Raw genomic sequence first — 16,435 nt, forward strand, 5'->3', positions numbered from 1 at the left:
AGTGACAAGGGTGCCATCACTAGCTAGTGTACAAACTATTAATCTAGGACAAACAACTGCTGAACAATACATAGAACAAAATGTTTAACAAATAAGGTACGCAACAGCGACTCGGACAATCGGAGTTGTGCTAAGCCGTGCACAAAATGTCTAATAATTAAACATTAAAACAAGGTATAAGCAACGGGGACTTGGACAGTCGGGGTTGTGCCAGGCCGTGCACCTTGAACACTCAGAACATTTTTAAAACAGACATAATCGAATAAAGACTACCACAAACAAGACAAACAACAGTAATGACAAATTTAGAAGAAAGTAAATCAATAAGACTCACCCCGAGCAAAAATGTATGTTAAATAGTAAATTATTGAAGTAAAATATAAGTAAATGTGGAATGACTTTGTGGCTCACGTGGCAAAAAAGTCGACTGACTCAACCGATCAAAGTATTATTTTTTCTACGATTACGAGAGGACAGTGACACCACTAGATATATTTATTGAAATGAAGACGCATGACGGCAACTTCTGCTTGACGATTTTTTTACGACTTAATTATATTGTTGGAATATATTCTCAAAGAACCAACTTCATCGTGTATTTATTTTCTATTTGGCGGACAAATTCTATTCAGCAGGGCAGTGTGACGTTGTTTGGAATAACTGACCTTTCGCTAAACTTCTTGTTGACAAATTGTAAATACCAAATCAACGTCAATAATACTTCAACTGTTCGAAATTGAAATGTTTGCCCAGCACAAATGCCCTTCAAACTTTTTAGTTTAGCAACTAAAATAAAAAACTCATATCAGTTTTGATCACAAGATGGAATCTTCCTAAAGCTTATTTAAGAAAAACAATCAAAGTATTTTGTCAAAGTTTAATCTCTAAACTGCATAATGATGATGTCGCTAAAACCTTTCTTATATTTGAAAGGATGTAACCCAGAGGTTAAGAATTTTCTATTAATGTAAACTAATGAATCTGATGCCATACTTGATATTTAAGAAAAAAGCATTCGTGGCAATTATTATGCAACAGGAAGTAAATAGACCATGACCCGTATTATTGAAGTGAAAAACGTATACTAATCGTCAGGAGATAATTGAATTGTTAGACTGCACAGTTGACTCCTTTTCTGAGCTGACTTGTAGAACACTTGAGCACAGAACCCAGAGAAAACGCATCACATAACATCTGTACAACAGTTCAATTGCTAACGTCAGTATTTGACACGTTGTTACTGCCGCCAAGAGATGTTCTTTATGGAAGAAGAGAGATTCTATAGAATTCTTACATGTTATTATGAGCCTCCTCAATGTCCAGAGTCATGTGCGCAATTTTTGGAGTATACTTCTTCGTCATAATAAATTTGAATTCGATTTCTACATGAATTAATCGGATAATTCCACATCACTAACATCGAAACCACCACTGACGCCTATCCCAAAAAAAAAATAAGTAGAAAAGAGCAAAATCAGAAGGCCACGAGGCTGACTTAAGCATTACCGTCGAAAGAATTGATGGTGTATTACGAGTTAAAACGTATTGTCGACTTGGTGCCAAGAAAATGGGCATATCTGTCAACTCTCAACACATAGGGCATCAAGTCAGCCGATTTGACTTTAAAGAGCTGACACAATTTTTATGCCATTTGAGACAGAGGTCAGAGCATATCAATGGATGATTGAAGGGAAGTACCTGACAGTCTCTGATGGTCAAAGGAAAAGGGTTGAAATGAATGATGATGACAAAACGATTGGGATTGTGGTAACGACCCATTCAAAATTTTTACGAGGGAAAAACTCAAGCAATTAGAACGATGTCACCTAGTCGGAACAACGAACGAAAACTTTGTACCTGAAAACCACCCTGAGTACAGCCTGCACTCGCTCTCAAAAAAATAACATTTAGAAACTTTGAAGCACTACCATTTTCAAAAAAATAAGTCAAGTAGTAACTGTTTTGCGAAACGAGAATAAGTTAAATGTCTTTCTATTTCAAACAGTCTCTTTATTCAAGTTAATAAAAAATCTGAAATACATCATTTTTGTTTCCAATTTGTGTCAGAATTTAATGAAACCGCAAAAGGCTCAAAACACTAAAGAAGTGGGCTCCTTCGGATCCTGTATGTTCGTTCGGCCTGATCAAAACTGTACAAACTATTTTTTCTCAGAATTATTGTTTTTCATTGAAGACTTGTAGACGACTTTTCGTGCATACAAATTTAGAAATATTTTGCAGAGTAACGTTGATAATTCTTCGGAATGGTTGGATCATCCGAATTGCACCAAAAGATTCTGAAAACCGCCGTCTTTTTTTTTGTTTGTTTTGGGTTATAACTTCATGAAACAGCAACCTGGCTCAAAACCCTAAAATGCTGGGCTCATTTATTGATTTTTTTTGGCGCAGACAGGAGAACTTTTTGGACTGAATTAAAACGCTTAAAGTTGAAACATTTACTCCAATTTTCGGTCGTAAAACTGAGATAAAACTCAGAAAATGATGGATACTTTTTTGACCAGCCAGTCGATTCGTTCAAAATGCGCTAATAAAGGGAGATGGAAGATCAAGAAAGCCAACAAAAACCAGCAGACACAATAGTCCGTCATTTTTTTATGCTGATAACTTTTCAGTTTGCAAAAAAAAGTTCATGACAGGAAGGGAACCATGGACCGTTTCCCCTTCGCGATACGTACAGCATAGGACGCTTTATTTGAATAAATTATAAACTAAGCTGTCAACTGATTCATTTGGTAAGCAAGCTGTTAACCTGAAAAAACGCCACCTCCTCTCAAAGATTCGACCCCCTGCTGACCCGAAGGGTCCCCGTATGTACTATTTTGAAATATCCATTTTTGGCCAACTGACACTAAAATTTTGCTAAAGGCGCCATTATATACTAATTTTGAGCAAGCTCGCGCCGAAAAAACGCAATTCTATAATCAAAATTTTCCAAAAAATGCCTAAAACCGCCTTTTTTGACATGTTTTTTCAATTTGGTCAAAATATGGTCTTTATAGTTATTTGGAAGAGCTCAGACAATCCATTTGGTCGACCTAAAACCCGCCCTAGATCCGCCCCTGACCACTTGCGCCGAAAACAAAACATTACCATAGAAAACATCGAGTTAAAAAATTCGTAGTTTTTACGCCCCACTCCGGAAACAAAGCATAATCTATTTTTCTCTTCAAACGATGCAAAACTAGGTAAATAAGACGACAGAGCATAAGCCAAACCATTTTCAGCGAAAAATAGGAGTACGATCCGGATGGGACTCGAAATCTGGATCTTATGTGGTGAAGGCGCTTGTTATAATACTTCTAGACAAGGCGAAAATGGGCCTGAAATAGGTTGAGCTTTCATAATAAAACATGGCCAATTTCTTTCAGATTTATAAGAAAAGCTATTGATGAGAAAAGTCTAACTCCACCATTACAAGTTTACTTGCACTCGCAAGCAAAACAAACCAACATATTTCGTTTTTTTAAGTGCACTCTTCGTAGCTTTGAGTTTCACTAGAGAAGTTTTTCGGACACCAGGATAATGTGAAGTTTTTTTTCTGAGCAAGAGATAATTTTAGCGATAAACTAATTAGAGATATATATTTTTTATAAATTACAAGATGAATTGTAATCGCTTTATTGTCGCTCAATTCTTGTCTCAACCCAATACCACACACCCATGTTTCAGCGAAAGGAGAAGCCAAGTTGTAGAAAAAATCTCGTTCCCGATTATCTGATAATGATTATTTTGAGGTCATTTACCGAGTGCTTCTATAGTCTGAGATAATACTAACTTTAAATGTATTTTCCTTTTCAATCTCAATTACGCCATTTTATTTAACTCATCTAACAGTTCTCTTGCATTAGAAATTGAGAGAGGAGGGGAAACTTTGACTGACTACTGTTCTCGAGTTCTATATTTTTGATCATCTTTCGGACTGCGTTGAGGTCCACAAACTGATAGAAGGGCGCTTTCCTCGTCATCTGAGCAGTGGAGGCCTCTCTTGTCACATATTTATCCAGATCAACATTGGAGCTCAGATCTTTCGCAGTTCCAGATTTAGAGGTGGTTCCGAGACTTTCTTCGATTCCAGTCAAGATTTCGACCAGTCGGTCAAAACAAAACTTATCCGAGCTCCTATCTGCCGCAACTGATGTACAGAGCACTAAAAACAGAGTCAGGGTAAACCTGGATATTCTCCAATTGGCAGTAGACACCATAATCTCGAGCATTTCCAGCTTATCTATGTTCGACTCCAGATCAGAGATTGCCCCTTTGAAGCTCTTACACAGCTGAATTGCGTACATCGTATCCCTTGCTCCAATTTTCCTGTAATCCCCGCCAACTGAATTCGACTCTTTTTTGATGAGCGTGTACAAGTTAGAGCATACTGATAGCATCAGCAGAATCTGACGGTCTTTCGAGATTCGGGTTAACAACTCGCCAAGAAAGCGACACCCTTTATTTCCACACAGTAGCATATTTTTCACAATCTCATCCAGATTATTAAAATCGAAGTGCTTCAAAATGAACTCCATTTGCGTTTGCTCATGTATTTCATACATTTCTTTGACTTCTGGACCCAGATCTTCGTTGAGAGTTTGAAACCTTCGTTTTCGCAAGTCGTCGAAAATGGTCAGACACTTTTCGACGTATAGTAGATGCTCTCTGTATCTGCGTGTTTCCCTTAAAGAAGTTGAGCTATTTTTCATCACATCTAGCGTGACCGCTCTATCTCGTGTAACGTAATCGAGATCTATTAGTTTTCTCGGCTGGAAAATGGAACCGACCGATATCTTTCCAAGCGTGTTTTCAAATCGCGTCGGTTCGTATGATTTGTTAGCGGAGTTCTCAGCAGCCTGTGCTGATCTGTCTGGATTTCCTAACGGAGGGCTTCGATTAGCGGGCGTAGATCCCGAGGCCTTCGAACTAGACGGGGAAATCTTCTGATCTGTAGACGCAGAGTTAGATGAGCTCATGGGATCTTTGCTTAAGCCTTGTGGACCTAAGCGCTCACTTGATTGACCTCGATTATCCTTTGCTTCCTCATTTTTTGCTCTTTCTCTACTTTTACTCCCTTTTGATGACTTGGATGTACTCCGTCCGGTTTCTTCTGTGTCCGCGTGGTTGGTTTTATTGCTTCTCTTCCGTTTCCATTGCTGATAATAGAAGTCCTCGGCAGACACGTCCTGCATTTTCAACTGCATCAGCTGCACTTTGAATATCCACTCCACCTCCTTTTCGGTCATCAACCCCTTAACTATCTTTTCTCGTTCTCTGTTCTGGTTTCGGTGCTGGAAGCTCCTCTGATTGTTGTAGTTTCTCCCTTGCTGCATGTTTCCCCTGTTTTGCTGTCTGCCACCCTGGGGAATGGGATGAGGAAAGGGTACACCAACAGAGTTCCTCATCTGTTGCTGCATGGGCATTCGCATTTGCTGTTGGTTTTGTCTGCTTATGTGTTGCTGAGACTGGTTGTTTGGAAAATGTCCTCCGTGGCCAGGTGCGGGCGGAGAAGGCCCCATAAAGCCAGGAGGCGCGTGCTGGTTGTTTCTGTTGAAGAAAGCTGCCAACATTTCTGGATTATTTATACCTATTTTGGCAGCCATTGTCATCTGATTTTGGAAACTCAATGCAGCGGCGGCCACATGTGGGTTGTCTCGTAGATGCCGCATACCACCTTGCTGAACCATTTGCTGGAACTGTGCGAAGCTCAATGGCGGAACTTGGCTAGTATCGCTTGGAGGTGTTCCGATTGGCATCATCCTCGGCTGTGACTGGTTTTCCTTGCTAGTCGGCGGAGGCGCGCGGACGTCGTTTGATGTTTGGACGACCTCGCCTTCCAACTCTTCCAGAGTAAACACCTGTTTCGACACTTCGGACGCATTACGTTTTTCAGAGCTCTTGCTATTTTGAGTTCCTTGATTTAGTTCTGGTTTAATATTTAGGAGTGCTTTAATGTGATTATTAATGTAATCGGTATCGTTTTCTTTCTGCTCTGGATTCCAAATATTTCCAGAGGTATCTGGCACTCCAAACTCGGCCAAATTCAAAGGCGGCAACGGCGGTGAGAACTTGAAGTTGTCAGGAAACAACTCACTTACGGAATCATTTTTCTTTCTTCTTTGCCCACCATTTGAGTCAGAGGCGTTCAGAATAGTTATTCCATCATCGCAATCATCAGACAAATCTTCCTTGTCTTCGAGAAAAATTTCTTCGAAACTTTTTGCAAATTTTTGGTCAAAGTAGTGTCTCTCGTCATCAATCTGGAATTGCTGATTCGCATTGGGTCCACTTAGAATTTCAGGAGCTGGTGGAAATAACTGACTGGGGTCATTATTAGAGCGTGAAGACGATCCGCTACTTTGTGGGATCCTTTGAGGAGTTGATTGGGGAAAAACATTCGCAAAATTGACATTGCCGCCAGGAAACAAACTTGAAGCAGCTACTTCCAGAAAATCATTTCTTGGTTCCTCGTAAGCACTTTGCTTGGTTCTTTGTGCTTGAGCAGGATGGGCTCTATTTGCTCGTTGCTGGGAAACGAAATCGTAATGACCACTTTCCCATCCCGATATTCCGTCATCGCCTTCATCTGAAACGTCTGACGCAAATGTCTCATCATTCAGCTCATCCCAATCTCGTGAGTCCATCCTTAGGAATATTCCTCGTGGTTCTTTTTAATTATTTGTTCGATGCAACTTCGATAAAAAAGAATACTTCAAAACTTTTTCGATCCAATTATTACATGGATCTAGCAACTAATGAGTTGCTTTAACAAAGAATTGAAATATTTAGGAGAGTAAAAATAATCGTCTACGAAGCATCATTTCTACCTGAAAACAAAATCTTTCTAATTGTCTTCATCGATAAATTATACCCACAAAACAGTACTGCTGTCGATGACTCATTAAGTTACAGCTAGGTAAAATTAAAGTCTAGATCTTTACGACTCTCAAGAACCCGAAGTGGACATGGGCCAAGGTATCTGAAGATTAAATAACAACATTCTGCCAAATAACAAAAACGCAATAGAAAAACATCTTGAAAATTGGACAACTGAAAACTATGATATTAGTAAGCAAGAATTGAGTGAGTTTTTACGAAACATCTCAATACAGAAAATCAGACTGGAAACGAAATACAAACAAATGTTGGAACCCCAACTTGAATGTTTGAGTATAAGCAATCAAAAAAGAGTTGAACTCCGATCTCAATTCCAAAAAAGAGAACAAAGAAGAATGTCAAAAAATTTTGACATGTATTCAAATAAGTCAAAGAGCTTCAGGACGGCAACCCCAAAGAAATTAAAAGATGGTCAAGGCAGCAGCAACCCATTTCAGTCATCGGAAAAATGAAACTTCAAACTGGGGTTATTACAGCTGAACCACAACAAATGTTGGAAAAAACAACATCGTTCTACGAAACCCTTTACAAAGATGATCAAGTGATGGACATATATCGGTATGAGATCCTAAAGAGTTTTAACAAAAAAATTGTCAGACAAGATCATCGAAAGTCTTAATGCTCCACTTCAAGTGGAATTGAAATGACAATAAGTAAACTTAGAAAAGGAACAAGCTCAGGTCCCGATGGACTTACATCTGAGTCATATCAGCAACATGCCTTCTCGTTAGCCAATATACTTTTACCATTGTTTCGATCTGCATTTAGTTTCGCCAAAACGCCGAAGTCTTTCAACAAGCCATAATTAAACTCTGAGAGTCTCCTACCGAATGACCACAGGCCGATCAGCTTGATAAACACAGACTAGAAAATCCTGTCACATGTAATAGCTGAAAAGCTAAAAGCCAGTTTTAAATGAAGTAATTGAGAACGATTAACATGCGAATTTGCCCAATAGATCTATAAATCAAGCCATCCTTGAAATCCGATTAAGACTCCGCAAATCAAAACTCAATGTGGTCGCTTCAACGATCGACTTTTCCAAAGCTTTTGATAGGGTCGGTCGATCAGAAATACATGTTCCAACTTCTACAAAAACTTGGCTGACCAAGCCAATTGATATCTTTGATAGAAAGTTTGTACTGCAACTCTAAGTCATCAGTTGCAATTAATGGGTTTTAATTCAAAGGAAAACAAACAGAACGAGGAGTCCGAAAAGGATGCCCATTATCGGCCCGGTTTTTTTATCTTAGCTCTCGAGCCACTGTTAAACCAAATATGACAAGCAACTTAATTGAGTAAATCTGAAAAACGAAGTGTTGCGGATGCTGACTACCTAACAGTTTTCACTCGCGCTGACGAGGTTCAACTGCAACACAAAATACTTGATAATTTATGCAAAGGCACCAAGTTTCGAGTTAATCGAAGTAAATCAAAGTCTTTAAGCCTGTACGATCATCCAAATATGGAAACAGTTAGAACAGCAAAAGTCCTCGGAGTAGTACTAGTAGACCCAAAACTTTCAAGAAGATTCAATAACGAGGAAGTTCAGATTCAGATAACAAGATCAGATTCAATCGATACATGAGTTAGAAAGCAAAATCTATTGCTGTTTCCACTTTTGTGATACCACATATAACTCATATCGGAAGACACAATCTCATTTCGATAGATGTTCTTAAACTCTACAAGGAAGTTACCAGAAAAACTATTTGGGGAGCTGGCAAAGATGTGAAATAGCTTTGCAGTTCCTTGAACGAGACACGCTCAAAAGAGGAGTAAAAATTCCCAGCCTGCAGGCCCATCTTTTAGCTGCCAAAGTCTAAGATTTTCAAAATGCTTATTTCAACTTCGGGCCACTGCAGAAATATCTCTCAATGGAAAACTGGAATAATCCAAAAAGCATGTTTTACAGAGAACTAGATGGAGATCTAGAAAACTCAGAACTCAGTATCAATGCTTTAAATGACTAAAGTATTGAGATAAAAATTCCCGAGGTTGGATGATGAGCATTCTCGCGAGAACAAAATACTCTCATGTAGCATGCGTTGAAAACTTTCACTTTGAAATTAGTTGGAAAAAAAAGAATCGAAAAGAGCTGCACAAACCAAACTGAATTTTGAAATTTCGTCATAGTTGTGGAGACAACCAAGGTTGACCAGCAAAAAAATTGTTCTACTGTCTACTTTTCAATTGCCTTCCAGATAAAGACGTTCTATGGAATAGGAATTTAAACACCGATCCATAATGTGCTTTCTGTATGTATGAGTTCGAGAACTGTACTCATCTGTTTGAAGATTGCTCTACTATAAAACCGTTCCTAGAAAAACTTAAAAGCAATCTGTTATCCGACATCTTCAAGAATCCCAGTGTTATAAAAAACGAAAGCTATATCAATCGTTCTATTTGATTCATGGAAAGGCAACGATGCAGAATGTACAACTTAGAAAACTTACCAAATTTATGCATTGATTTACTTTAAATAGTTTTTTTTATTAAATACTAAACAGTTGTAGTACGTAGCTTCTAGTAATTTACGATTTCCACGAACACACAAAAAAAACGATATCGTTGTTTGAACCAAAATATTTGTAATATGAAAGTTGTTTTGGACTAGTTTCATTAAGCATTAGAAATTATTGAGCAATTAGTAAATCTATCTATGATATCCTAATTGAAACGACAATCTACAATACTTATATTAGCGAATTCACTAGATAATTAACGCAAATTCTTACATTTGGATACTTACGATTTCGGGTTTCAATTTTCAACCAGTTATTGGTTCTGGGTAAATTCAAGTCAAGTGGATTTCTAATTTATCAGAAAACAAGTTGCAGACATCACATAAATAAGATTTCTACTTCAGCGTTTCAGTAATAGGAAGGCAAGAAAGAGAAATTAAACTGATACCATTGGTCAAATAGAATCAAGGCTGCATTCGCATTCCTCCGTCAAGTCTTATTACCTCTCCGTTCAAAAGCGAGTTCTCATAAATACTTTGTACCAAATGAGCAAACTCTTCTGGTTTCCCGAGACGTGGTGGGTACACAGTATTTGCAATCAGCTGATCCACTGCCTTTTCAGGGAGTCCTCTTAAAAGAGGAGTTTCAATTATCCCAGGCGCTATCGTCATTACTCTAATTCCAAGTGAGCTCAGATCACGTGCTGCTGGTAAAGTCAAGCTTGAAATTGCACCTTTGGAAGCCGCGTAAGCTATTTGTCCTATTTGGCCTTCAGAAGCAGCGATACTGGAAGTGTTGATGATGACACCCCTCTCCGATTTTGCATCTTCCATTTCTTTCGAAGCCATGGCTTCGACGCATCGCGAAAGCACTCGAAAAGTACCACCCAAGTTTATTTTCAATACTTTTTCAAACTCTTCTTGCGAATGAAGTTTCTGGGATCGTTGGCTGTAAATACGCTGAGCGTAACCAATTCCTGAAATAAAAAACAGAAATTTGAAAACCGATAAAAACAAAATCACACCTGGCGAAAAAAAAATCAATTAGAGCTTAAAAGCAACATCAATTGCCAAAAAGGCAGCTAAGTGTGATAAGAAAATTTCGGATTGTTGTTTAACGTAACTTTCATTTAACTTTTACAAAAAGGCAGACTTAAATAGAATATTTTTATTTTTTGGTAATTTTATCCCAGACGCAATGTTAAGTACAGAGTGACGTATTTGTGCCCACCAACATAAAATTGGTTTCAAGTCAATTTGGATTAAAATTTGAGCCTCATGATCAACTCCTTAAGGGACACACGAAATTAGACAACAATTATATGGAACGCAGCTAATAAAATTGAAATAAGACTAGAAAAAAAAACAGAAGACTATCTGATCCAAATTAATCATATTAATCCAACAAAAAAAAAACGCCAAACCTGAATTACATGGAACACTCTTAGAATGCGCAAATGTACACGTTCGATATCTTTTTGATTTGTTTTCAGATCAGTTTTCACATAAAATAAAAAATTCAATCAACAAAAATGAACGTCAACTATCTAAAAAATGCAGATTTGCACTGCGCCATAATTTTTTTTAGTCGTGTCTAAATTGAATTTCGTCTAACTTTCTAAGCCCGAAGTGTTAGTTCAAACGTGAAAACTTCGCGCACGCTAATTATCACAAAAAGGCAAATTGACCATCTTCAAACCAACATAACTAAGAGAAAAAAATTCAGGGCAAAAATTTTTTCTTCATACTTAGAACGGTTTTTCATCGTAATTTGATTAGCGAATCTTATCATGTGGGTGATTTTGGTCATCGGGGCTCTTTCGAAATGGGGAATAAGGGGTCACAGCCTAAAGGATCGTGGTCATGTAACCGAAATATCTTTTTGTTCCGACCATTGAGTTGGAAAGAACTTTTTGTCTTCGGGTGTAATTTAGTTTTGTTCTTTTTCCACGCAAAATCCGTTAACACAAATAATCATAATGAGTTGAGTGATATATCATTCAGAAAGCCTTTTCAGTCATTTTCTCGACAGAGGCAACTTTAAAAAGCTGTTCCAGTGTCGAGAAAAACTGGTTTGAAAGTTCTAAACTAATTTCGAGCTAGCAAAACGAGCGAGTAGGTCTTATAACAAGATCTTAAAAAGTAAGGACCTTGAAGTTAGCTCCGAAATGGGAACTTGAGGGTCGCAACCTAAAGAGATCTTTATACCATGTAACCGAAATATCCTGTTACAAAAATGAAGGGTCGAGTGATATTTCATATAAAAGCCCTTTCAGTTGTTTTCTCGACACTGGGACAATTTTCAAAAAGTCATACCAGTGTCGAAAAAATTAGTTGAAAATTTTTGAATTCTATTCGAGCGAGTAGGTGTTATAACTAGATCTATGAATATAAGTTTTCAGTCAAATAGTGAAACACTTGGTTTCGCTCCAGGAAAACTAATTCTGGAAGCTTTAGAGCTTCGTTGGCAGTGTGATGTTGAAAAAAAAATCAAAAAATTGTTCCGGATTTTTCTTTCGCATGATATTCTTTCGCAACTGTTGTCTATAATGTCTAATTCACTGTTCCACGTGTTCGTGTAATTCTCTCATTACACAACGCAGAAAAAGACACAAATTTGAATAAGCAAAAAGCTTCCTTTTATGAATGCGATCGAAACATTCTGTGGTACTTGCACAGCAAACAGCTATCCTCCTTGTTAATCTTGAGCTCAGCCAAAAAAATATTTTTCCGAAAATAAAATCAGCCACAAGCTGCTAGATGAAACATCAAAAATTGTCTGAAAAAAACTAGACCGAGTACAAATATCCTATCCTTTCGAGAGACATAACAACGCGTGTTCTAAAATGCCCTCATCATTTCGTCGAGAAACAGAGCAACGCTTAACAAGGAATATAGTCACCTAGAAGACTACCTACATCAAGTACCGGAGATCACCTACACCGCAGAGCAACAGGAGGGCAGCCCTTGTCGGTGGAAAGCAGAACAAAAAGTCACCTTGTACAAACATCATGAATCAAATTTACAATCATCAATTTGAATTAAGAAAACTAATTAAATGAAATTTTACCGAAATAAAATTTCCGGCAAATAAGCCGACAAAAATTTCCGGCAAATAAGCCGACAAAAGCGGGACCCAGAACCCGATTGCAATACCCTTGCCTATCGCAAAGGTATTTATTGACGATTATCGAATGATGAAGTTGACAGAGCAACTTTGAAAAACTTTGACTGGACAAATTGGATAAAAACAAAAGAACACCGATGAAGCGCAACTAAATCGCACAAAAAAAAGTAGCGGACGCAACTTTATGAACATGTGCTCTACTTTATTTATTCATGCGATAGCACGATTGATTCGGATAAGCATCGGGTTAAAACAGAATGATGAAAGCAGCCATTGTACGTTCTATCTCCCGCTTGTCAATATTCCAAACTTAGTATGATGACGATAAAAAATATGATGAAACTAGCAAACAAGTTAAACTGTATATCGAAATACTGTGAACAGAAGTTTTCGCAGTTGATCAATGGGAATTTATTCAAACCCAATAAAAAAAAATCGATTGCTAACAAAACTTATTATCGGCGCTTTATTTGTTTTTACTTCAATCTGTTCAGTCAGTTGGGAGAGCAAGATTATTAAAGCCCGAAATTTGGAAGAACAATTATAAAAAAGCGTGTCGAAAAAATATTGAAAAAAAACTTGGCGAACCAAAATTTTCGTATGTTTCAATGAAAGACACTTAGGGCCCAGCTAAAGCAGGAGATAGGTGTTTGATGTTTTTTGAGCTTGTTATACTGATGCCGGACAAAATGCGTAAATTCAACACTTGGACTTTGCCTAAGACCTTAGTTAGTTGCTCCTCTAATAAAACAGAAAAGAGTGAAAACTTTTGAGATGTCGAAACTGATTAGGTTCGCCCTGATATCGCGCTGCCATCGGAGAAAATGCAGGGGACTGAGCTTCCCATTGGCCACCACCGTCGGTGACGAGAAGTGATAAGCCATACCGGCACGCACATTACGTCGATGAAGACAAGTTGTACCCTAGCTCGTGTGAGGGACAGATTCCCATTGGCCATCTTGACTTGATAGCGAGAATTACCCAGCCGCGACCAATCGTTGATGGTATGCTGTACCCTAGCAGTGTGTCTTACTAACCGCATCTACAGTCGACACGGAAAATAACCGACTAGCCCTTCTTTCTTACCTTATCTCGATGTTTGCAAACGAGTTTGTTCAGTGGACTACTGATTTCTTTTCGGTGGCCCACAATATTTCGCGACAGCTCTAACAACTTATTCTCAGGTTATTGTAATGAGGAAAAAGATTCAACTGGTTTTCGATAGAGCAGGTAAATATATTCCGGAATATTAGTACATTTATCCTACTCCGAAACTCATTTTTTGAAAGATCTTAGCGTGATTTATACAGTCTGAAAAATTACCACGCTTGATGATTACTTAAACATCAAGCCGTCTCAAATATTGTTATTCATTTGATATACAGGATTTATTGTAGATCATCGCATCAATTAGAAAACTTATTACTCCAAATCTGCAACTACATTACAATCGCTTACCACATATTTTAAAGCCCGAATCAAGGAAAGAAATTTGGCGTCACAAAAATTTGGCGTCACAAGCAGTTCTCTCGCAGCCAAAAGTGGCTTGGGCGTTTCTTCCGCTCGTCTACTAGCTTTACCCGCTTTCTTAGCCTCAGCAGTAGGAGCGAAAAATGCCTTCAGCGAAATTTTTGGTTTGGAGCATGTGGATCGAACCTGTGATGATGCGCTTAAACAGTGGTTTGAACTTGGAAAAATTGAAATGGCTCCGGAAAACGAAACCCAAAAAAATTGGACAGAGCCAATTTTTGACAGCGAAATTGCAGACTTGATTTTACGACTGGAACCAACGGACGTAAAATGATTCAACGCGTTCCAAGATAGATTTGGCTCCCAATGGTTGAACGTCATCACGTGCAAAAATTTAAGGTTAAAACTGTCAAACCAATAACTCAGAATTGCAATAGGAATTCGATTAGGCTCAAAAAATTGCTAACGGCATAAATTCGTGTGCGGAATATGGTTGGCATGGTCTTTCTAGCCTCAAAAGTGCAGGGAGATTCTCTAGGCATTCAGACCAGAATGCCCTTATAAAGCAGAGTTTATCTTCTACTCTTATTACGTCTGTTTTAGAACCACGACACTTCTACAGGACCAATCAGAAGCGACCAGACGGTTTGACGCTCGTTCCATGGGTTGTTGGTAAGCAGCTCTTGTGGGATGTAGCGGTAGAAGACTCCTTAGCTCCTAGTAGGATTAGTGCCGGGTCTGTTTGTAACCCTAGTACGGCTGCCGCTGAAGCGGAAGAACGTAAAAATGACATGTATAAAGACTTAGTAGATGATGGGTATCTTTATCAACCGCTAGCTTTTGAGATTCAGGGCGCGGCCGGCCCAAGCCCAGAAATTTTCATGAGCAAGCTTTGTACGAACCTAAGCATATGTTGTTGTTGTTGTGAATTTTCAGGAGGATACTGATGGGATGATATCCCCAAAGTTCTCAAAATTTTGTCCAGTTATTTCGGCACATGTTGCAGTCACAGAAGAGGACCCATGTGCACTTGTTTTGTTCTGAGAATTGATCGTCGAAAAACTTCCACATCATCTGTATCAATCTTCGCTTTAAGCCTCGCATTTCTCGAAATTCAATTTTCTGATTTAGTCGGTTTATTAGACGGCACGTCCTGAATGTAAACTCTCCTCTAGCTTTTTCAGTTCTGGTCTTGTTTAGGTTGAAAATTTCTTTCATTCTTCCTGGATTTTCAATTTTTGCCGGGAGCTTAATGTGATCGTTTTCTTCATGCATGAATTTCGCCATCATCAGTAACTCGTTCAGCTGGAGAAACAACGCCAGAGGCAGGATGTTTAACAATCTCAGCTGCTCTGTATAGTCAGAATCGTTTCCCGTGATCCATTTTAAGACTTTCTTTTGGAACCTTTCTAATCTCCTTAAGTCGCTTCTTGAGATATTGCAAATAATTAGACCATAGGTTAGAAGAGGAAGTATTAAGGATTTGTACAGACCAAGTTTTATGCGCATTTTGACTTTGAATTCTAAGTTTCTGCGGATGCAATAGAACGTTTTATTCGCTTTCGACATTCTTGAGTCAATATGGGTTGTCCATGTTAAATGTTTGGACACATGTATTCCTAGATCCTTTATCACATTCGAGCTTTCCACTGCTGTTTCACAAAGAATAAATTCGTGTTGATTTCCTCTAAATTCGACTTTAAAACATTTGTCCCGTGCCAGACTCATCTTGTTTTTGTCTACCCAGTTTTCAACGCTTTTTAGGTCCTGCTGGATGTCCTTTGTGTCTACATTCACTGCTAGTAATTTTAGGTCGTCTGCAAAGATAAATGGGTCACTAAATTTCAATACTTCAGGAAGATCATTTATGAAAATACAGAAGAATAATGGACCAATCAACGATCCTTGTGGTACGCCACTTGTAATTTCTAAAGTTTCTGATGAGAAATTGTCAGCACGAACAAATTGTTTCCTGTTGCTGAGATAGTCTGCGATTATTTCAAGGAAACAGCCTCCAACTCCAATGTTGCTCATTTTCTTTAGTAGTTCGTAATGCGGGACTTTGTCGAATGCCTTAGAGAAGTCGGTATAGAATGCGATCACATGGTTTTCAGCGTTATTGTCAATTGCTTGGTAGATTTTTTTCAAGAAAGATAACATGTTTGTAATAACTTAACGGTTTTTAACAAAACCGTGCTGACTTCTTGTGAGAAATTTGATGAAATGGTCATACAACGCTGGATACATGCATTTTTCCAGGAGTTTACTCATGATATTGGGGAGTGACACCGGCCGGTAGTTTTTCATTAGTCGTTTGTCATCTTTCTTGTAAATAGGCGACACAGCCGCAACTTTCCATTTCTCTGGTATTTTCCTTAACCTCTTGATGTTTTTAAAAACGCAATGCAAAATTGTGGTCATTTCTCTGGCCGTTCGCTGGAAGAAAATTGGTGGGAGTCCATCTGGGCCCC

The 16,435-nt window shown here is 38.4% G+C and overlaps 2 protein-coding genes across 2 annotated transcripts in view; both read right to left on the reverse strand.

Annotated features, from left to right (window-relative positions):
* The window catches only part of LOC134844937 (spermatogenesis-defective protein 39 homolog), a 350,820-nt gene that overhangs the window by 195,258 nt on the left and 139,127 nt on the right, over nt 1-16,435 (reverse strand). The gene's annotated exons all lie outside the window — the stretch shown is intronic.
* Nucleotides 3,624-6,829, reverse strand: LOC134844908 (protein PAT1 homolog 1-like). Its single transcript, XM_063861737.1, has one exon. The coding sequence runs from the start codon at nt 6,648-6,650 to the stop codon at nt 3,849-3,851; it is 2,802 nt and encodes a 933-aa protein (XP_063717807.1). The 5' UTR covers nt 6,651-6,829; the 3' UTR covers nt 3,624-3,848.

The sequence above is a fragment of the Symsagittifera roscoffensis genome, chromosome 1, assembly GCF_963678635.1.
Source record: "Symsagittifera roscoffensis chromosome 1, txSymRosc1.1, whole genome shotgun sequence".
Classification (NCBI taxonomy): Eukaryota; Metazoa; Xenacoelomorpha; order Acoela; family Convolutidae; genus Symsagittifera; species Symsagittifera roscoffensis.

Coding starts and splice junctions, on each gene's coding strand:
- LOC134844908 (XM_063861737.1), bottom strand. CDS start 6,650: ATGGACTCACGAGATTGGGATGAGCTGAATGATGAGACATTTGCGTCA.